Here is a 22,914-nt window from a genome sequence, read left to right on the forward strand (position 1 = left end):
AATAGCCGTCAATTGCTGAGGGGTGGGCTGGAGCATGTGCGCTCGGCTTGTGCACTCGCGATTATGCTGACACGATGACGGGTGGGCCACCGCTACTCCTGGTCCCGCTCATTGGATCCTCCATTGGCTGGGTTGCAATTTCTCGGGTAAACCACACTTGACGCGTCGCGTCACGCGGTGCCCGTGTCCTTCGTTGGAGGAGATGGGGAGCAGTTGGCCGCGTCGTGCGTTGTGACGTTTGCGGGGCCGTGTCCTCGAAACCCCCTCGCCCAATCCCCTTGCTCGCACGCCGCACCCCCTCCCTCCCTCCTTGATCTCTATCCCTCCTCAGCCGCCACAGCAAGAAGCCACGAATCCTAGCCATCTCCCTCTCTCTTTGCGTGTTCGTGCTCATCGCCGCCATTCCTCCCGCTCCCCGCCGTTGCCCTGCCGCCTCCACCGGCTAGGTACCATGGATCATGGCCGATGGGAGAGTACGCCATCGTTGATCCATTGCTTAGGTTGGTGGCGCATGGGTCGGGTCTGGGCAGAAGGCCGGCACCTGCAGGGGAAAACGGCGGGGGTTGGTGCAGCGGAAAGTGAGGATGGGTTGGTCGTAGAGGGAGGCTCGCCGGCCAAAACAACCGGAGCAAGGAGGCAGTGTCGCCATGGAGGAAGGCCCACTGGCCGGAGCAGCAGGAGCAACTGCAGCCGCTGGTCGGCCCGACGCACCGCCTCCTCTGCTGCGGCCCGCACGGTCAAGAGGGGCAGCTGCACCGTAGCTGGCGGCGAGTTCGGCGGCCGCCGCCTCCTCTCCTCTTCGAATCCAGTAAGCTCCCGATGTCTTTCCGCTTTCATTTGTAGGATTTGGCGAGCTTTCTCCTGCCTTCTTCTCTTCGTCAATGTTTGTCTCATCCCTATCATTTGCCTTTCGTCAATGGTCCACTCTGCTTGTTTTAGCCATTTTTAGTTGATTCTAATTATATTTGCCACTGTTCTGTAGCAGGTGCCTATGTGTTGTTCCCCTCGGTTGGATTGTTCATCCTTCTTCGCCGGTGGGGTGCTCGTCCATTGCAGTAGCCTTCGTGTGCTGGATGAACACTGCCGGTTGAGGTTGGTGCCCTTCTTTACTTGATTCTTGCTTCTTCCTTCCTTTTCCTTGCGCCCTGGTAACCTCTGTTCTTCCTCTTGTCCCCATCGTGTGCAGGTTGGTTTCTTCCCGTTGTGTCCTGCATCGACAGTCGCATCTTTCTGCCATTGCCATTGAGGTTAGTCTGCGCTCTGTTTGCTTGCATGCAACATGTTCGATGAAATGTGTGTGTGATGACCTTTCTTTTTTTTCATCTCGATTTGCCTGCTGGTCCGCCTTGGTATAGTCCTCTGTATAGCATGCTTTCTTGGCCTGGTTCTGCTTTCTAGCTCTGGTAATTAGTTGTTGTTTTGCTTGTCTATAAGCCTGCTATTTTTATGCCTGTGTGACCGGTATGCATGTACTCTGGCAGGTCTTTCTCCGTTTGTCTAGTAGGTTCAACGATCTGCTAGGTTGCTGCATCTGCAACTCTGTGTTGTTGTTCATGGTTTGCTTTATTCTTTCTTCCCTACATGATTGTTCTTTCTCGCTACACACATGCTTCTCTTTCTCTAAGTGCCGTAATACTGTTGTGATGTCTCTAGCTACATGCATTTACCTTTCTTTGTCGGTCTAATTGTCTATTGATGGGCCATGGTTATGTGAACTTTAAGATGTAATAATATATGGTGTTTAAATTTGTATTGTTCATTGGCGCCTATGATTTTGCCAAAGAGTCGTCTGACATCCAAGTTTTTATACATATTTTACACCATTGCAGTCCATAACTTGCTTCAATCTTGTTACACATTGGATTGAAGATAGGTCGTCCATTTTTATTGACTTTTTTTTGTACATTGTGAAGTCATGGCCCCAGTTTATATTCATGTTTAGTTTGCTGTGTAGTTCATGTATGCTCTGTAAAGAGCATGTATAGCTAATGGGTTTAATTCGTTTGTTCCTTTTTTAGATGTTCCGTATCGGTGCATAGTTCAACTTGATCCATACAGTGCCAGTGATTTTGTAAGATTTGCCCATATCTTTTGAGGAATTAATTATGCTTCAGGAAGATGCTAAATAAGCTGGTTAGCTCTGCCTCTGGGGTAAAAGGTCAGCAAATCTGCTTGGATGTTCCTCTCAAGGTGATGAGATATTGCTTGTTGTAGAGTACATGCCTAGAAAGACATATCTTCCCCTGTGAGTATGTTAACTGCTTGTGAGCAGGCCACTACTTTACAAAGTTTACTACAGCAGCAAGGATGCTATGCTTTGATTAGTTGAGCCGCCCTCTGTTATTTCGTTCATGGGCAGAGTCGGTGGAGGTGCAGCGCCTCAGCATGTCAAGGTATAGGGATGGAACCTGATCCTTATTTCATAGTATGTTTATGTTCTTACGATAAGTGACTCATGTTTCTTCTGTGTAATGCTAGGATAAAGTTTGATTTTCTCTGTACTACTCCAACTTGGTCCTATCTCTAACTACAAAAATTTTATGTATCATTTTAATTTAGATTTATTATTATTAGAATTAGATGGTGTGCATTGAATATGAAAATAGGGCCAAGTACTGCTATGGTGTATATCCTGTTGAGTTTTCATGGGATCTTGAAGCTCACGGTTGATCTCTTTGTAGCTTATAAAAGATAGTTATATCATTTTACTGGATGTATAACCAGAAAGGTGGGCTAACAAACTGTAATATGTGACATAAAATATGATAATGTAAACTTCCTTTATTTTCTTCCATGGATAGATCGGGTGGAGGTACACAGCCTCAAGATGTCAAGGAATCTGATCCTTATTTGACTGTGAACTTAGAAGGGTTTTCCATCTTATAATATGATAATGCAGGCTTCCTTACCTTGACCAGAATTTAGCATTTTGGTATTGCCTCATTACCATGCAATGTAGGCTACATCACCACTTTTTAAATATAAGCCATCATTTGTGCCGGTCCTTATCAAGCAGTTCCTTATCAAAGGGGATTTTGATGTTCTCGCTGAAACAGAGGACTTGAATTGATGATTTTTAGGATTAGTAAACATTAGCACAACCATGATTATCCAGTTGAGAAATCTTATATTTTAATTGCGACAAGTAATGTAGGCTGCAAGAGTTGTCTTTTAAGTAATGCAAATTCTTCTGTCAGTAGCTAATGCTGTTTAGAAATTTTGATTTCCCATTTTTTTGTAGCTCTCTTCATTTTTGGCACTGGTATACATTTGTTTTATATCTTTCTCATTGCGTTCATAGCATTTTGTCATGTTTCTTCCTTTTTACAGAGCTATTTTGATGTTGTGTCAAGAATTTTGGCTAATTGATGGCTCAAATGATTGCAAGCATATGATATTGTCGGCTGAGTGATTGCAGGCATATCAACCACAGGAAAGCGTAGCACAGAAGATTCTTGCCTCCCTTTTTTGTTTTGGTGTGAAATTGCAGTCAAGCTACTTACATACGACTCTTATCAGGGCATTCGAGAATTTTCAAATTGGGTCTGCTTCTGCTTTAGCCTGATTTATGTTTCTACTGTAGGTGTTGCTCTATGGCAGTACATATTTTTTGCACTATTGAAGGGATAAGAACAGCGTGCTACCTATTTATGCTTTTAGTATTGCTTGATAGACCGAGGCCCTGTTGTGGAACTGATATTGTTTTTTAAATGTTGGAACAAATGATGGTTTGATCTATGTGCAGTTGCAATGTTTATTTCTCAACAGGTGGAAATCGAATTTAATAATTATATTGACATGCACCGGTGCTTTTTGTTATTGTAGTTGCCTAATTATTGTTATCTACTTCCTCTGATCCAAAATAAGTGTAGTGGTTTGAACTAAAACCATGTCATTTATTTTGGATTGGAGGGAGTAACAATTTTGTTCTTCTGCAACATAGCATGTGCAGTACTATACTCCTTATTATGCTAAGGCACTATGCATGACTTTCAGAAGATTAACATTTCCAAATTTTACTGTCGAGTTGTATGGTCTATACATGTTATACAAATATGTTTTTTTTAACTCAGATTCCTCGGCTTGATAACCATATTTTTCAACCAAAAAGATGCTTCCTTCACTGGTCTATACATGTTATACAAATATTATTTCTTTTCAAACTAAGATTTTCAGCATGATTAACATATTTTTAATATAGCATGATTTAACACATGGGCTTTCTACTATCAATATCGAATATGTCCTTGCAAAATGAAACTATTTTCATCGACAACATGGCTTTAGTGGGTCTCTGCGCCATTTGGCGCAACGGGTCAACTAGTATTTTCAGTAGCTTCTCAAATCCTTTGTCAGGCACAGCATTCTCTGCCTTCCACTGCAGCAATTCCAGTACGGTACCGAGCTTTGTGTTGCCATCTTCGCAATTGGGGTACAACCTTTTTTTGTGGTCCTCTAACATGCGATCGAACTTCAGCTTCTCCTTTTGACTTTCGCATTGCGTCCTTGCATCGACAATGACCCAGCGGAGATCATCATCATCGGGCACATTGTTTGGTTCCTCTTGATCTTCAGCAGCTTCGCCTGTTGCAGCATCATCATGCACATCGTCTGGTTCCTCTTGATCTTCAGTAGCATCACCGTATTCAGGGGCACATAGTTGTCATCGTACTTTTCTTCTTCGCCGTCTTCCATCATAACCCCTATTTCTCCGTGCCTCGTCCAAACATTATAGTGTGGCATGAAACCCTTGTAAAGCAGGTGGGTGTGAAGGATTTTCCGGTCAAAGTAAGACTCCGTATTCGCACATATAGGGCATGGACAACACATAAAACCATTCTGCTTGTTTGCCTCGGCCACTTCGAGAAATTCATGCACGCCCTTAATATACTCGGAGGTGTATCTTGAACCGTACATCCATTTCCGGTTCATCTGCGTGCATTATATATAATTAAGTGTGTCAAAAATCATTACAGAACATCATGAATAGATAATCAAGTGACCAAATTAATAGAAGTTCATCATCACATTAAAACCAAAGTACATACATAGTTCTCATCTAACAACATAAAGCTCTGCAGAGCATCTAAATTAATTAAACCATACATTGAAACTATGTAAAACATTTCAATGCGAAAACAAATGCGATCATAATCGCAACCAATGTAACAACTGATCCAACGACATAATGATACCAAGCCTCGGTATGAATGGCATATTTTCTAATCTTTTTAATCTTCAAGCGCATTGCATCCATCTTGATCTTGTGATCATTCACAACATCCGCAACATGCAACTCCAATATCATCTTCTCCTCCTTAATTTTTCTATTTTTTCCTTTAAGAAATTGTTTTCTTCTTCAACTAAATTTAACCTCTCGACAATAGGGTCGGTTGGAATTTCCGGTTCAACAGCCTCCTAGATAAATAAAATCTATGTCACGTTGGTCGGCATAATTGTCATAAACAATAGATGAACCAATAGTTATGAAAAGATAATATATACCACATCCGAATCATAGACAGGACGAGGGCCGACGGGGGCGGATACCAAAACCATCGCACTATATAAGATGCAATAATAAAAGTAAGAAAATTATACAAGTATCTATACAAACATACAAGTAAGAATTTTTTTTCCTTTCAGAAAGAAGATAAGAACAAGAGGCTCACCACAGTGCTGCCGGCGACGAGATCGGCGCGGGCGATCGACGACGGTGAAGACGGGGACGGGACGTGACGGACCGCTAAACCTAGATAAATATTGAGGAAAATGGAGCTTGGAGGTTGAGTTTGGAGAAAGCTTAAGTAGTGTGGCTCGGGCATTCCATCGAACACCTGTGTGCATAGGAGGTGAGCTAGAGCACCACAAAGCTCTCTCCTTGTCGGCCACGAAAAACAAAGCAGTGAGAGTGCTCTGCTCGCGGCGAGGGGTATATATAGACAATTAATTGGTCCCGGTTCGTGGCTTGAACCGGGACTAAAGGGAAGCCTTTGGTCCCGGTTCAGGCCACCAACCGGGACCAATGATGGTGGGTCAGGAGCAAGGCACATTAGTCCCGGTTCGTTCCACCAACCGGGACCAAAAGGTCCAGACGAACTGGGACCAATGGCCCACGTGGCCCGGCCGGCCCCCGGGGCTCACGAACCGGGTCCAATGCCCCCATTGGTCCCGGTTCTGGATTGAACCCGGACTAATGGGCTGACCCGGCCTGGACCATTGCCCCTTTTTCTACTAGTGTATCAGTAGGATACAAAATACGATGAGCACACACCTGACCTCTGCACGACTAGAATGTACACAACTAGCATTAACGGAACATAGAAAGTATCACACCACTAAAAATAAAGTTATACATGGCCGGTGACGTGCAAAGAAAAGAGCGATGATGATCCACATCGAGCAATTACAGCTAACGGAACTACCTATGTGATGTGTTGCTCTCGCTCTAGGGTAGATAGAGACCATTTGTTCTTTCAATTTAATTTGAGTATTAGAGTGTGGACCTACTTGCAGGTGGATTGGCAGTCAGAACATGATATGAGGAGTATTGCTACTCAGGCTAGGAAGGATTTCGATAACAAAAGTGCCCTTCTGGTCCCAGGTGCAAATGCACTTGCACCTGTTCGAACAGTAAATTCTGAAAAACGGCAAAATGAATTACAAAAAATTGTAGACAAACATTCTTGAGTGTTCTTCCTATGTATAAATTTTCTTGAAGAGATCACATTCACAGAATTTTCAGTAAAAAACAAAACAAGCTGCCCAAAATGCTTAAAAAATCACCGTTTCATACTACTATTTTTTCTGTTCTGTGCACATGGAATGTTATTTCTTCACCAAAATTTGCGTGGGAGTAGAACATTCCTAGATGTGTGTTGCAAAAAGAACCACATTTTTTTAATTTATATTAGTATTGTTTAGCATTTACTGTTCATCCAAAAGTGCATATGCACCCGGCAGCAGATATTGCATGTCCTTGAAAAACCTTTCTTTGCTGAAGTGGTTTTCCTATCTTGCTGGAATATCTGGATCGCTAGGAATGCAACAAATCTTCAGAAAAGAGAGGCCCGCTTTTTATTAGTGGAAGAGGGGATTTGTGCATGACACAACCCTGCTGGCGCATAGAATTAAATCTCGGTCCAGGGATAATTTGTTGAAATGGGTTTCTTACCTTTCACCTTAAAGCGTTAGTGCATTGTAGTTCTTGCTCTTATTCCTTTTTCCTGATATGGAGTTGTATATTATGTACCGTTCCATGCTCTACATTAAATAAAGTTGCAAGGTTGTGAGCTTTTTGCCCTACGGTTCATAGTCACAAAAATAAATGCTGGCCAACGAAGATGATGTAAGTGCACACAATGCAAACTAAAATCGTCTGAACACCAAGCAAACAGTCTAACCACCGAGATTCAAATTTGGAGACAAGAGCATCCGTCGACACATGTCCACAGTTCATGTATGAATTTCCGAGAGAGCGGACCTCTAAAATCCCCAACTGGGAAAGCTTAGGCAATCTTATACTCACATCGCAACTGTACGCCGGTGGTATATCTGGACATGACAACCTAAGTGTACCATGTTGGATGTTCATTACTTTTCCAGCATGGAAACTTGGCTCGAGTGGCTGGTGTTTAAACCAAAATGTTGCCTTCATTTTCCACTGCGTTAATATTAGAGTGATACAGATATATGTTTTAGTTGAATAGGCGATGACAAACTTCGTCATTTCCTTTCACTTGTTATGCCTCAAAATGCACTAACTCAACTGTGAGTAGATCAGGGTTAGACTTCATCGGTTCAGATCTAATTTTTAGGAGCCTCGTTGCCGGCAACCATTTTTGTAATTTTCATTGGAGGAAGCGAGTCGGTCCAGTTTATGAGGAAAATAGCAACAAAATCAAACCTTAAAACTAAACAAAAATTGATTGTTTTAGTAAACTTGAGCTAAAACCACCCACGTACTCACACTGATGGGTGAGGAAGGGGGGACTGACAACCCAGGTCGGATGGAGAAGCAAGATCCAATGTGAAGCGGTTCTAGGCATTGTCGACCCATCAAGAAAGACAAATCACCGTGAAAATGTTTGACGTTTAGCCTAAGCATGACAAGATCATTCTGATTCTTAAAATTGGAATTGTGATTAATTATTGCACCCAAATTGGGTAAGTTTGACATATCTTTACCTAATAATAAGGAGAATTGGGTTTCTGTCGTCCGTCATAAGAATTACCCCCGTAGTTGCTAATAATTACCTCCTTGCCACCGGTAAGTGAAAAAAAAACGATTCGTTTTTCCCCTTCTCAAGTGGCCGCTGGCTTTAGTTTATTAAAAGTGAAAGTCCCTTTTATGCTAGAAGCATTTGTGTAGCACAATGGCTTGTGCCTCACGGCTGCAAAGGGGAGTTCTGGGTTTGATCCCTGGTTCTTACATTTATTTTTTTTGTTTTTATTTCTTTTATCCTTTGCTTTGTTTGGGAGTCAACCTGCAGCTCAGAAAAAGAGAGCCGAGAAAATTAGTTGCAACACGCTAGATGTTTGCAAATGCATAAATTGGCATCATTTTGTTAGTCATTTTGATCGATCTCACATTTAACTGATAGCTTCAGTTTAGTTTATATACAACTGGAAAAAATCATAGTACATGATGAACACAAAAGGTGGTATCATGCATCAGAAGAAGATTCACTTACTTTCTCAAGTGAAATCGAAAAACTGGCCATGTAGTTAATCAAACAAGCAAGCAGTAGCAGTATTATGCTATTTTAAGAATAATACAAGTCAGCTAGCACCGTTGTGGAATTTTGTTTTTAGTACTTATCTTCAATGTATATATTGTAATTTACGTTCTTTTGTTTATTTTGGTTTCAACATTAGCATATTTCTGATCTAGATTATCAGATTAGCATATGTACTCTTAAAAAAGGGTGTTAAGGCAATCATGTAGTGCTGCATATAACATGGAATTCAAGTTCTGACCAAATCACTAGAAACATATAGCAGTCTTTCTTCCAAATGATCGATAGAAAAGTAAAATTAGGAGGAAATACTCAAATCACATAGCAATCGAATTTCAACCCTAATAACAGTTCGTCAATTATCATTCATTTGCAGAATTTTTGTTTTGCCACGTTGAGTAAAAATCGAGCACAATTCCATATATGTGTGTGTGTGTTAATTGATGGTGGTCTGATCTATTTTTATTGACGTTCGTATCAGATACCGGTAAAATATCCTTTGTTTTTATTTCGGTTTGATTTACTGAGATTATTTTCCTAGAAAACTACCATTGCATGTGTAGAAAACATAACATCATAAAATACAACATCTCGTCTTTATCTTGGCGAGTCCGATTATGCATATATTATTTTGAGATTATATGACGAGAAATAATAGCGCGAACAACTTTATTCGAACCATGATCTTACTTCTTACAGAAGATATATAGATGAAAAATATAATGTACAATACTCCTAAGGCAGATATGATATTAGGCAATGGTATGACACTTTCATGTCATTGTACACAATAGTAAAAAAAGGCATCAATCCAGATACGACGAGGAGGTAAAAACACATACTCCATCCGTCCCAAAATAAATGTCTCAACCTTAGTACAACTTTGTATTAAATTTAGTATAAAGTTGAGACACTTATTTTGGAACGGAGGGAGTATAATCTTTTCATTTGTTATGCATGTTTTCACATCATGACAATGTTTTAATAGCACGTTTTCCATTGCAACGCATGGGCAATTTTCCTACTATTTCAAAAGAAGAAAAATCACAATGATCCAGGTTCTTGGCGTCGCCTAATTAGCTTGCCATGCTTCGTGCCGCCTGATGCTGCTGCCCTGTCTTGCCTTCCGCAGGCGACGCCAAGCTGCACTTGTGCCTCCACCGGTCCAGGTTAGAGCATTGGCCGGAGAGCCGGAGACATCGATGGTTCTTCAGGCAAGGCCGGCCAGTTAGCTCGCGACCGACACCTTCCTGGAGACCTTGACTGTCGCTGCCTACGGTGGGATTCCGTCTCCGCCGAGAACCGCTGCAGCCTCCGCGCGGCCTGCCTGGCGCAAATGGCGTCGAGCTGCATCTCCTCCTGGCGGCACTCCTCGCTGCAGTAGGGAGTGTCCCCTCTGTACATGAAGACGTCGCTGTCGCGCGCCAGCGGCTTGGCGCAGAGCGCGCACGCGTCCATCGCCGGCATGCCGGACTCGCCGAGGAGCTCGGCGTCGAAGAAGAAGGAGCAGGCCGCTGATGCCGTCATGGTACGCGTGTGCAGGTGGCTATCGAGCAAAAAAATGCTGAGCAGAGATTATCTTCGTGGTGCGCTTGCTTGCTGCGGCGAGAGGGAGGATGATGGGAGCGAGCGAGTTGGGTGGAGAAAAGAGTGGAAGGCTCAGGTATATATGGTGCGTGGGGACGGACGCGGGTCGGGTAAATATCGCGCGTTGGACGGCCGTCCCGGGCGGTGGTAAGCGGCTCCAGCGAGAGGAAAACGACCGGCAATCGTGCTATTTCCTGGCGGGTCGACCAGGAGACATAGCTCTTGAAAGTCCTGTTGAAGTGTTGATGCAAGTTGAGCTATTTTTATTTTTATTTTCTTTTTTGTGGATGAAGTTGTGCTATTTTCTGAAGAGTAGAAATGTAGTTGTGCTTGAAAACTCTCAAAAATACAATTAGCAACTAGCTATACAAAAGTTACTAAATTCGAGGAGCTTTTTGTATTGTGAAAAAATAGGTCATGCAACTCAGTTTAAAAAATTAAGTCTATACAGCTCTTCATTCTATAGCCGATTTTTTTGCATGGTAATACATGTCTCATTCATATCATAAATATTAAAGTACAAGTCACGTAAGGACCAACATAACAAAACTGAAAAAATAGTAGAACATCTCTGAATTTGACACCAAAGCCCATCACCTGCCTCTCGCACCACGACAGCAGCCACCAAAGAAAAGAAAGATGAATCACCTCCTCATCCGAGCTCGACGCGGCTCCATCGCTGATATACAGCTTTGCGGACCTTCAAAGTGGCTCACGAAAAGTGAAGCCCTTACTGTTGAACGAATCAGACCGGGGCAACACCCCGGACCCGTCTTCGAAATCCAGATCTGGCACCCCACCGCGACTAAGACATCGCAGAAGGAAACCGTACCTGCCATCCACGAACCACGAACCCAGCACATGTTCCGTTTTCCAGATGTCGTCGATGCAGACCACAATCTGCATCCGCTCCTGGACTACCTCCCAAGCTTCGCGCCGACGCTGAAGCAAACGCCGTCGCAACTGCGGAGCCCGAGGACACAGGTCCACCATGAGGATGCCGTTGCCGCCACGCCATCCTTAGTTGAACAGACTGGTTTCCAAATCCATCCCCAACCATAGGATCGCCTTGTCAACGAAGGATCCAAAGATCTTTATTCAGCACTGTTATCATCGCCGCCGAAACAAAGACGATGAACAACCTAAAATCTAGACTACGAAGGAGTAAAAACGATCCACACGCGTGGATCCGGCGACCCCCCTCACCACCGACGACCGAGGTCGCCGGCGGAGGGGAGCCACCTGAGGACGGCGCTGGAAGATTAGGCTCTCATGGCGGCGGCTAGGGTTCCAGCCGCCAGGGACAGGAGGAAAACATTCTATAGCCGATTTGTAAATCGTCAACTCCTACTAGACTGGCACCATATCATACGAAAACATGATACACGGGTCGCCTTTTAGATAGTACTAGATGGTACCCCGCGCGTTGCCGCGAGAATTGTTAACAAATAATTTGATGTTTAAAACATGAGAAAATTTATGAAACATAGTAGAATTTCGTGATGTTTTTTTGAAAAAAAATAGCGTTTAGATTAAACATTTATTTTTTAATGAAAAAAATCCAAAAATGAGTGTGATTTTTGTTCTGTTAATTTATTACCTTTGGCAATATATCGGCGAGGCAATATGTGATGAAAACAACATTGAGTAGAGATAGTGGACATCTTCACCCTTAGCTAAACTTAAAACAATGATAGCAACTACAGATGTGCATTCATAAAAATATTGGACGCATAGATAGGAAAAGAAACCTAGAATGACGTGGTTGCTTAAGAGGGCACAACGAAATAGTTAATGATTATCTATGATAGGTTGCATGTGCATGAAGAGTTAGTGGGAGCATGTGCATGAGGCTGGCCGTAATGGGAGTATCATAAGGCTGGTCGTAATGGCGAATATCATATACTAGCATCATGCATATGATACTAATGTATCATACTACATCCGTAGTGCATAGTATCATAAGTTAGTATCATAGCTAACTTCATTTATTGTCATGCATGACACATAGTAGCACACCATTTAATATGATACGGTATCATGATATGATACTTAACCATCTCTTTCTTTATTTAATTCTATGCCACCTCATCAAATTTGCCTAGTTGGCATACATGATACTACTTTGTGTCATGCATGATAATAAATGTACTCATTTATGATACCAACATATGATAGTACTAGGCATTACGGATGTAGTATTATACACTAGTATCATATGCACGATACTAGTATATGATACTCTACATTACAACCAATCTGAAGAGTTTAGTGGGAAAAAGTTTTTACATGATGGACCTGCTCGATTATGTGGATAGGTTACATGTTAAGATAAATAATATTGCGGGGATGAATCTCTTAGGTATATAGGATTCGCGTCTATAACCATTGTACTAGTAGACTTCGTCTCATCCAGTCGGAAACTTAGGCACCAATATATTCCGGCTGTACTTGTGTGAGTAATAAGATTAGGCAGCTTTGCTTAAACTAGTGTGTACGCTTAGTGCTGATAATTAGCGCGCCAGGCTTTTCGCCAACATACGGGAAGGCGCCCCACATGGTTAGCCCACGCCAATAATAGACATAAATGCCTATCGTGCAGTGTACTGTGTGTTATTTTGTTTATATCACACGAGAGATGAAGATAAGAAAAGAAAAGAACAAAACAAATCAGAGTCTCGAGGTCCCCTCTTTAAGTTAGTGTCGTCATACGGGAGGCAATCTTTGCTGTGGTGGTGCATCCGTGTGAGCGTGCATGCACGCCACGGGAGCAACTTGTGAAGAGTGGACTCGCGCACACACTTGCAGATCTTGTATACGCTCTCGGCCCGTGCCCCACTCAAGCGCGTGCACCAGCTAGCCTCAGCTGCAAGCAATGCGTGCAGCCATTTGCAGTCTTAAAAACTTCAGGCTGGAGGATGCCGCTAGATAAAAACGAGAGATGCTGCCAGCCAGTTGCAGTTGCGGTTGAGCGTTGAAGGGATCAACTCAAGATTCCGTTGGCACTCACCTCGCAGTCCACCGTTGTTTTCTGCCGGCGAGGCAGGCAGGCTTCGTCCCGGGGGGCAGCTTTGCTCGAAATCTGTGCGCAGTTTGTTTTTGCACCTTCCTCCAGTAACACTGGCGCATCAGACGTAATCATCGGAGTATGCGAACATGGGGAGAGGCTCGACATCTTTCTCTTTCTCCGGGAGAAGAATGAAAATATTGGAGTACAAATTGCTGCCATGTCTTGGAAGTATTGGCGGTCGACTGCGGATCGAGTGCCGACCGCAGCTCACCTCGGCTGCGGAGTGTGGAGTACGAGCAACGCGTTGGAGGCTTCCGAAGAAAAGAGAGGACGTGCACGACATCTCTTGCTGCGTACTCGGTGAGTCACGCACGGGCTACTTGGTAGTGACGCGGCACATCATTGCTCGTCGTATGTCAACACCAACGAGTGCGCCAAGCAGCCATGGCGCATCATCTCCTCGTGGCTGTGACTCAGCAATGGGTGGCGAGAGAGACGTACGGAAAAACAAAAAGAACACACGGACACGTTCAGCTGATCTGACGTGTGAATGTGTGATATTTTTCTCCGCTCTGGTGTTCAGCTTTGCTCGACTCACGCATTGTGTCAGTGTACTAGAGTAGGGGTACCTTAATATCCCGAACTTGTGCACGGTCAGTTGCAGCACCCCGCGGCAAGGCTTGCCGGGTGACCGCCAAGGTCCTCCGTGGTTCCTGTGGAGCCATTCAAGAACAAAAGTATTCAAACCAAAGAGAAAAGGCCCCGGCAAGAGGAGCTTGCCGGGAAGACCAACCAAGTCATCTCAAGGAACTTGCCGCGACGCGCCACGCGTCCCGACAAGGCCCGGTGAGCGACAAGCTTCCAGACGCGACAAGACAACGACCGCGGCAAGGCGCTTGCCGCGGCAAAGTTATCATCCTGTACCCGCGCTCCAGCACATCCACCAACGTGTCGCCCTGGGGCCTTTCCAGGCGCGCGTGGCAGGAGGCTGTGCAGCCAGCGGTGCGCGGTGGCAAGCGGCGCTGACAAGATTGCCATTGTGGCGAGCGGTGGCGTCCCTGACGGTCCTTTTTGCACTATTTGGGCGATGTAGACGGGCATTTAATGCCTTTGTCCCCTGCCATCAGGGTTAGGTAGGATACACTGTATAGGTAGCTGTACCAACCCCAATTCTTTTTCCATTTTTACCCTTATCTACGTTGCCACCCGTCGGTGACCCCTTTAGCATATAAAAGGAGGCCCATGCGCAACGTAGAAAGGGGTTCGAGGGCAGAAAAACACTCACGCTCGGTCTCGTTAGCAGCTAGTATGTACTGTAGCACTCAACGCTCCCGAGTAAGAACTCAATACACTCAGACATGCAGCAGTAGGAGTATTATCTCTCCGGAGAGCTCCGAAGCTAGGTAAGCCGCTCGTGTGCTTCGCCTCGATCCTCTCTTCGTGCAATCTCCGCCTCCCGCCGAACCGAAAGGGGCCCGGTCCGCCGGTCCCCATAAGTGTTCGTGGATCAGCCTCCCCGACATCTTTGGCGCGCCAGGTAGGGGGGCGTCGAGGTTGTGTGAACCTGATCCGGCGTTGACACGAGCTAGATCTTCATCTTCTTCATCGACATGCCACCGAAGAAGAAGGCTTCGGCGACAGATGTTCCGTCCACGTCGATCCCACCACCACCGGAGCAGACGGGTGGTGGAGTAGACGCCGGCGGAAGAACGGACATCGACGAGGGAGCTCACGGTGCTGCCAGGTTCAAGGACAAGGCTGCGCAAATCTCGGCGTCCGTACATGCACCGCGCCCATCCCAGGAGGCGCAGGACCGACAGCGTCATGGCATTCGCAGAGCCATACGTTCGTTGGGCCAAGATCGAGCTGGTGGATCTCGGGGTGCTCAAGACCAGCATGCACGCCAACATGCTGGCACGAGCGAGGCACGGTCGCCTGGACGGGATACTGCTCCTTCTAACATAGTTAGAAGTCCGAGCATATCCCGCTCCTCGCACCGTTTGCCACTGCCGCCCACCACTCCAGCAGAAGCTTTGGCGCGAGCTCAATTGCTCCTGGATTACCCTCCAACGGCAGACAAGATCGATGAATGGAGGGCCACCATTCAGAGTCTCATCGGCTTCGCCAACGGCGACACTCCGCGGCAGGACTGCCAGGCACGAGCCGATGGCGACGAAACCGGTGGAGGTGCAACCACCAAGCACTCTCCACCCCGAAGGCCAAGATCGCCGACTCGCCGGATCCACCTCGACAGTGACTCCACCGCATCGTCAGATCCACGAGCTCGTCGCGATCAGCGCCAAGTTCTTCACGAACGACAGCAAGAAGACGCTCGAACTCGCATCGAGCGCCGAAGAGAAGCGCGGCGTCAATCAGACCAGCGCGTTGGGCCCTCTGTCGACATGCATGCGCCAGGGGAACCAGGCGACTTGCCGTACGCGGTAGGTTCCCTGCGTTCACTCGTGAGCTGCGGCGAGTCCAATGGCCCAGCACGAAGAATTTCAAGCCAGACGTACCTGAGAAATACGACGGCAAGACGCATCCGTCGAAGTTCCTCAGCATCTACACCATCACGGTGCAAGCTGCCGGGGGGCGGGACGACATGATCCTTGCCAACTACTTCCCGCTGGTGCTCAAGCCCAATGTCAGATCCTGGCCCATGCACTTGCCAAACAACTCCATATCCTCCTGGGCAGACCTATGCCATCAGTTTGTCGGCGCCTTTACAGGCGGCCACAAGCCTCCTGGCCAAGAGAGTGACCTTCATCTGCTCGCCCAGAAGGAAGGAGAGCCCCTGCGCAAGTACATTCAGAGATTCAGCCGCGTACAGCATAACATCCCATATGTCCACCCTGCCGCGGTAATCAGCGTGTTCCATCAGAACGTGCGAAACCACAGGATGCGGGAGGAAATGGCGATGTGCAAGATCAGAGACGTCAGTGAGCTATATGCCCTGGCCGACAAGTGTGCGCGTGCTGAGGAAGGGAGGAAACTCCCCGGAGAGAATACAAGAGCAGGAGGATCTGATAGTGAGGAGGCTGCCCCGGCAAAGAAAAACCGGTGGCAGAACAACTAGAAGAAGAAAGGCAAAGATGTGCTAGTCGTTGAGCAGTCCGGCAACGAAGGTGGCGCCAAGAAAGCCAAAGCTGGTAGCTCCGGCGGCACCAACTACCAGGCTGTGGCGGTCGCCGACAAGCAGGACGGCACCAACAAGCAGTACTGCAAGATCCACCGCACCAAGGGCCATGACCTCCAGAGCTGCAAGAAGGTCGAGCAGCTTGTCGAGCAGCAAAAGGCTGAATACGAGCGACGCGACAAGGAGAAGGCCCATGAAGGTGCTGGAGGAGCTGGCAAGAAACGCCCCGGCCGAGGAGGACGCCGCGGCAAGGCCAAGTAGCGGCAAGGAGATAGACCTCCCCGCGGCCGCGACAAGGATGAAGATGACAACGAGGATGAAGATATGGAGGATGACGAGATCGATGAGCAGGAGTTCCAGAAAGCCACAGAGGTCCTGTGTGTTGATGGCGGTGCTTCTCTGCATACTTCCCACCGCCAGCTCAAGGAGTGGATGCGGAAAGTTAACGCGACAGAACCACCCGTCGAGTCACGCAAACCTCTGAAATGGTCCAGCACGCCTATCATCTTTGATATTGAGGACCACCCTGATCGCATAACTGCGGTCGGGTGCTTGCCGATGTTGGTTTCACCAACTATCCGCAACCTCAAGGTCACTAAGATGCTAGTTGACGGCGGGGCCGGCTTGAACCTGATCTCCTCCACGGTACTCCAGAAACTCCAGATCCCTGATGGCGAGCTCGAAGAGACCGGCACATTCCAAGGAATCAATCCGGGAAGGAGCAAGCTGAAGGGAAAGATCACGTTGCCGGTGACATTTGGCAGCGAGTTGAACTTCAGGACTGAGTGGGTCACTTTTGACATTGCTGACTTTCCATTGCCTTACAATGGGATACTCGGCCGTCCAGCACTCGCCAAATTCATGGCAGCCTCTCACTACGCGTACAACATACTGAAGATGCCAGGCCCGATAAGTGTCATCTCTGTCCCTGGCGACAAGAAGGATGCTCTTATCTGCGCCGACAAGATCTACCGGGAAGCAGCAGCCGCAACAGATCGCAAGTCCCTTGCCGTTGAAGCTCCCGGGGCGAAGAAGAAGACCAAGTCCGGCAAGAGTTCTGATGCCCACTCCGGCAAGTGCACCTCTTCGGAGTGTTGCACTACCATCGAGGACGCACCATCGAGCTCCACCGGCAAGTGTAAGAAGACAATGGCAGCTCCACCAGAGACCAAGAAAGTGTCCGCCAAGGAGGATGGCACAGGTGGTACCTTCACCATCAGTGCCACTCTCGACCCTAAATAGGAAAGCGCGCTTGTTGCTTTCCTGCGGGCGAACGTCGACGTATTTGCGTGGCAACCGTATGACATCCCCGGTGTTCCCAGGAAAGTAATCGAGCACCATCTTGCCGTCTGTCCTCATGCGTGGCCCGTCAAGCAGAAAGTTAGAAAGCAGGCAGTGGAGCGCCAAGAATTCATCGCAGAAGAAATCAAGAAATTGGAAGCAGCAGGCCTTGTCAGAGGAGTGCTCCATCCTACGTGGTTGGCCAACCCTGTAGTCGTGCGCAAGGCGAACGGGAAATGAAGACTTTGTATCGACTTTACCGATGTCAATAAAGCTTGTCCCAAAGACCCATTTCCCTTGCCGGGCATCGACCAGATTGTTGATTCCACGGCCGGATGTGACTTGCTTTCATTTCTTGATGCATACTCAGAATACCATCAGATCTTCATGGCAGAAGAGGATGAGGAGAAGACCGCATTCATCACCCCATGTGGCACATACTGTTTCGTACGGATGCCTTTCCGTTTAAAGAATGCTGGTTCAACATTTGCAAGGGTAGTCCATCACGCTTTTGAGCCGCAAATACACAGAAATGTGGAAGCCTACATGGATGACATAGTGGTCAAGAGCAAGGACAAGGCGACTCTGATTCAAGATTTAGACGAAACCTTTGCAAATCTGTGCAAGATCAACCTCAAGCTTAACCCCGAGAAGTGTGTGTTTGGAGTCCCCTCCGGCAAGCTTCTCGGGTTCTTCGTGTCTCAGCGGGGAATTGAGGCCAATCCCGACAAGATCAAGGCCATTGAGCAGATTGAAGCACCAAAGCGCGTCAAGGATGTACGAAGACTTGCCGGCTGCATAGCTGCTCTCAGCAGGTTTATCTCTAGGTCTGCTGAGCGCGCCCTGCCATTTTTCAAAATATTGAAAAAGGCAGGTCCAATGAAATGGACTCCGGAAGCGGAGGCTGCACTGCAGGACTTAAAGAGATACCTGTCCTCCACTCCAACACTTGTCGCACCTAAGCCACAAGAGAAGTTGCTGCTATATATAGCGTCAACCAATCAAGTGGTTAGTGCTGCGTTAGTAGCGGAGAGGGAGGCGGACGATAAGCCAGCAACCACGCCAGATGCATCCAGCGACAAGCAGAGGACTTCATCGGCAAGCTCTAGTCCCGACAAAGATGGATCTACGCAGGCGCATGAGAAGATGCAGAAAAGAATGGCGCAGCGCCCAGTTTACTTTGTCAGTTCCCTTCTGCAGGGGGCTAGGTCAAGGTACTCTGGTGTGCAGAAATTGCTTTTTGGCCTTCTCATGGCCTCGAGAAAGCTGCGCCATTACTTCCAAGAACATGAGATCACAGTCGTCACTCGTTTTCCGCTGAAGAGGATACTTCAGAATCCAGAAGCAACAGGCAAGATTGTCGAGTGGGCACTGGAACTGTCAAGCTTTAGCCTCAAGTTTGAGAGCACTTCAACTATCCAGAGCAGAGCATTGGCGGAGTTCATAGCAGAATGGACACCGACACAAGATGAAGAAATTCCAGAAATGAGCATCCCCGTCAAGGAAGCAAGCAAAGAGTGGCTGATGTACTTTGATGGTGCCTTCTCGCTGCAAGGCGCCGGTGCCGGCGTGCTACTTGTCGCACCCACCGGAGAACAGCTCAAGTACGTAGTCCAGATGCACTTTCCCAAGGAGCAAGCAACGAACAATACCGCATAGTATGAAGGTTTGCTTGCCGGTCTCAGGATCGCAGCAGACCTTGGGATCAAGAAGCTCATTGTCAGGGGTGACTCACAGCTTGTCATCCGCCAAGTAAACAAGAATTATCAGAGTCCGTTGATGGAAGCTTACGTTGATGAAGTGAGAAAGCTAGAAGAGCACTTTGACGGCCTACAGATGGAACATGTTCCAAGAGCTCGGAACGACATTGCCGATGGCCTGTCAAAGTGCGCCGCACTTAAGTTACCTGTGGAACCACGGATCTTTGTGGTCAAGCTGACTCAACCATCTGTAACGCCATCAACTGGACAGAGCAAGAAGAGGAAGTTGATTTCTGGTGACTATTTTCCGACAGAGCTCCCCGAAGCCGCTGCCAAGAAGGTCCCCAAGATCAACACCAAGGGTGCTGAGGAGCAGTCTGCTCCGGCAAGCCTTAGGGTTTGTTCCGTTGAAGCAGACACTCCCGACAAGTTTTGCTCCGGCAAGCTTGCCGGGGAACGTCAAGCTCCGGCTGAGCCACAGGTTCTCGCCGTAGAAGCGGATGTTCCCGCAGCAGCAGATGTGCCTTTAGTCCTTGTTGTCGAGCCGCAAGCTCCAGCATGGGCATAGCAGATTGTCCGTTTCCTTCAGACAGGAGAACTTCCCGAAGAGCAAGAAGAAGCGGAAAGAGTAGCCCGGCAGTCAAGTATGTACCAGTTTGTTGACAACACACTGTACAGAAGAAGACTGGCGTGAAATTAAAGTGTATTCACCGGGAAGACGGACAAAAGCTGTTGGCAGAGATACATGGAGGCATATGTGGTCACCACATTGGCGCAAGAGCACTTGCCGGCAAAGCGTTCCGGCAAGGTTTCTTTTGGCCAACAGCCCTCCAGGATGCAACTGCACAAGTAACCAAGTGTGAAGCGTGCCAGTTCCATTCCAAGAAGATACACCAGCCAGCTCAAGCTCTCCAAACGATCCCTTTATCCTGGCCATTTTCGGTCTGGGGGCTCGACATCCTCGGCCCTTTTCCCCGAGCTGTCGGGGGCTTTGAGTACTTGTACGTTGCAATCGACAAGTTCACAAAGTGGCCGGAAGTGGAAGCAGTGAGGAAGGTGACAGCACAGTCAGCAGTCAAGTTCTTCAGGTCGATTGTTTGCCGCTTCGGGATCCCTAACAGGATCATCACCGACAATGGCACGCAATTCATGAGCCGCACCTTCATGCAGTACATCCAAGATCTTGGCGCCAAGGTCTGGTTCGCTTCTGTTGCTCATCCAAGAAGCAACGGTCAAGCGGAGAGGGCGAATGCTGAAGTGCTGCGCGGGCTCAAGACCAGGACTTTCGACAGGCTGCGCAAGTGCGGAAAGAACTAGATTGAGGAGCTGCCGGTGGTTCTTTGGTCGGTCAGGACGACGCCAAATCGAGCCACTGGCCAGACACCTTTCGCTCTAGTGTATGGAGCAGAGGCAGTTCTCCCCACGGAACTCATATACGGGTCACCTCGAGTGCTCGCTTATGATGAGCTTGAGCAAGAGCAGTTGCGACAAGATGACGCGCTGCTCCTTGAGGAGGACCGTCTTCAGGCTGCTGTACGAGCTGCTCGATACCAGCAAGCTTTGCGCCGCTACCATAGCCGCAAAGTTAATGCCAGAAGTCTCGAGGAAGGCGACCTTGTTCTTCGGCGCGTTTAGTCCGCCAAGAATTCCAACAAGTTGACGCCGAAGTGGGAAGGCCCTTACCGGGTGAAACGAGTCACTAGGCCTGGCGCTGTCCGCCTTGAGACCGAAGATGGCAATCCGGTGAGCAACTCCTGGAACATTGAGCATCTTCGTAAGTTTTACCCGTAAGGCGCGGTTGCCGGAACCTGTTCCGACAACCATCTTTTGTACAAGTCTTGCCGATGTTGCATGTAATCCTTTGTACAAAGCCGGGCGCAGACCCCGTGCATAAGTAAAGCTCATGTGCTCCGCACATCTTGTCAATTTCATACTTTCAACTTTTCTTTGCATGCGTTATCTGACACTTTGTGCAGCACCTACCCCCGGTAAGCAATAACGAGCCATAAGGCTCCGTATCTTTATTTTCTCTTCTTTCTCTTTCTCAAAGGAAGGAAGGTTCCCTCGCACACAAGTTTGCCGGGGGAAAAGGAGAAGATAATGGTGTGGACCAGGCATCGTTCAAGGAAATTTCGCCTTACCGGAAAGCACACGACAGAAAAGCTAAGTTGCCAAAGTTTGAGCAATCAGTTTTAGTTTTTAAGTTATCTTCCTCGAACGACCGTACTTTGTATGGAAAACTTGTGCGCGGAGGAACCAACTCGTAGCTAGTTGCGCCCTTACTTTGTTTCGAGTCCGCTCAACAACTTAAGTGAGCTGCGGCTAGTTGCGACAAGGTTTCTTGTCGGTAGCGGCACCGCCAGCAGGCTGCTGACGTTCCGCACTCAGAGCTCGCGGCTAAGGTGCCTGCGCCGACAAGTTCCCTAAAAGCGTAGGGCAAAAACATACAAAGGACGGGATCAAGTAAAGGAAATAACATAGCAATTGCCACCCAAAATAGAGTCATATTACAAGATAGCTTGTCGCAACTCTAATAGATTGTTCTCGTAACATGACCAGCAGCGACAAGAAAAAGAGAAAACAGGCGGCCTAATCTACGCGATCGCCCTCAACCCTCTTGATCCCGCTCACCTTGTCCACAATGGGTGCGACAAGGGTCTTGAGCGCTTCCAGATCAGCATCCGGCGGCAAGGTCCTGAGGACGTTGGTGAGGTTGAGGCCTGGGTTGCGGAAGGCCACATTCACCAGCACCTTTTGGAGAGCTCCCGCGCAGATCTTGCGCGACTCGTCAGCCAGCTGCTTTGGGATCTTCTCCCGGAGTCGCTGGAGGGCCGTCGCCACGCCTTTGAAGAACAAGCTGAGCTTGGCGCTGGGTTGGAGGTGCTCGTCGGAGGAGTACCCGAAATCTTCCATCCCCAGCTGCGCCAGCTCCCCGTCAATGGCTACGGCAGCATCCACGAGACCCTCGGTCCAGTGCTCCACATTCTCTCTAAAGGCGTTATGGGCGGCGGCAGCATTCGCCATCAGCGCCTCGTCGGCCTTGATCTTCTCCGACAAGGCCACCTCCCGCTCCCTGGCGCCATCCAGCGTCTGAGTCAAAGTAGCCAGCTTCAACTCAAGATCCGCATTGGAGTCCTTGGTGGCGCTAAGCTCTTTGCTCCTCTCAGCGAGACGACCTTGCAGCTCGCCATGAGCAGTGGCGTCCTTCTCGCGCTCACGCTTGAGCGCGGCAAGCTCCTCGCCGCTTGCCTTGAGATCGGCCTCCAGCTGCGCCATCTTCGTCTCCAGCTTCTTCTTGGCGGCCTCGGCAGCTGCGGCAGCATCCTTTGCTTCCTTGAGAGCCCCGCCAAATGTTTGCTCGCGCGCGGCAAGCTCCTCCTCGTGGCTGTCAAGGTTGACCTTGCGCTGCACCAACTCGCCTTCCTGCGCAGATAGCTTCTCGGTGGCAAGCCGCTGTTGCTC

General features: G+C 47.8%; 2 protein-coding genes across 17 annotated transcripts; one reads left to right on the forward strand and one right to left on the reverse strand.

The window, feature by feature from the left end:
• The first annotated feature begins 202 nt into the window (after window positions 1–202).
• Window positions 203–3,765, forward strand: LOC123046678 (uncharacterized). Of its 16 annotated transcripts, none has more exons than XR_006422524.1 (6): window positions 204–808; window positions 983–1,092; window positions 1,187–1,247; window positions 1,356–1,403; window positions 1,482–1,556; window positions 2,019–3,765. XR_006422524.1 is itself a non-coding variant. In XM_044470087.1 (5 exons), the coding sequence occupies exons 1-5, from the start codon at window positions 452–454 to the stop codon at window positions 2,037–2,039; spliced, it is 624 nt and encodes a 207-aa protein (XP_044326022.1). In that variant the 5' UTR covers window positions 211–451; the 3' UTR covers window positions 2,040–3,765. The 16 variants fall into 16 exon arrangements, 7 of the variants coding, with proteins under 7 accessions (XP_044326022.1, XP_044326026.1, XP_044326027.1 ...); XR_006422518.1 differs by lacking the exon at window positions 1,356–1,403 and having other exon boundaries at window positions 212–808; window positions 2,019–2,190; window positions 2,273–3,765; XR_006422523.1 differs by having other exon boundaries at window positions 203–808; window positions 1,187–1,403.
• Window positions 3,766–9,417: 5,652 nt separating this feature from the next.
• LOC123042057 (FCS-Like Zinc finger 1-like) lies at window positions 9,418–10,373 on the reverse strand. Its single transcript, XM_044464585.1, has one exon. The coding sequence runs from the start codon at window positions 10,263–10,265 to the stop codon at window positions 9,909–9,911; it is 357 nt and encodes a 118-aa protein (XP_044320520.1). The 5' UTR covers window positions 10,266–10,373; the 3' UTR covers window positions 9,418–9,908.
• Between the last annotated feature and the right edge of the window lie 12,541 nt (window positions 10,374–22,914).

This window comes from Triticum aestivum, chromosome 2B, assembly GCF_018294505.1.
Source record: "Triticum aestivum cultivar Chinese Spring chromosome 2B, IWGSC CS RefSeq v2.1, whole genome shotgun sequence".
Lineage (NCBI taxonomy): Eukaryota > Viridiplantae > Streptophyta > Magnoliopsida > Poales > Poaceae > Triticum > Triticum aestivum.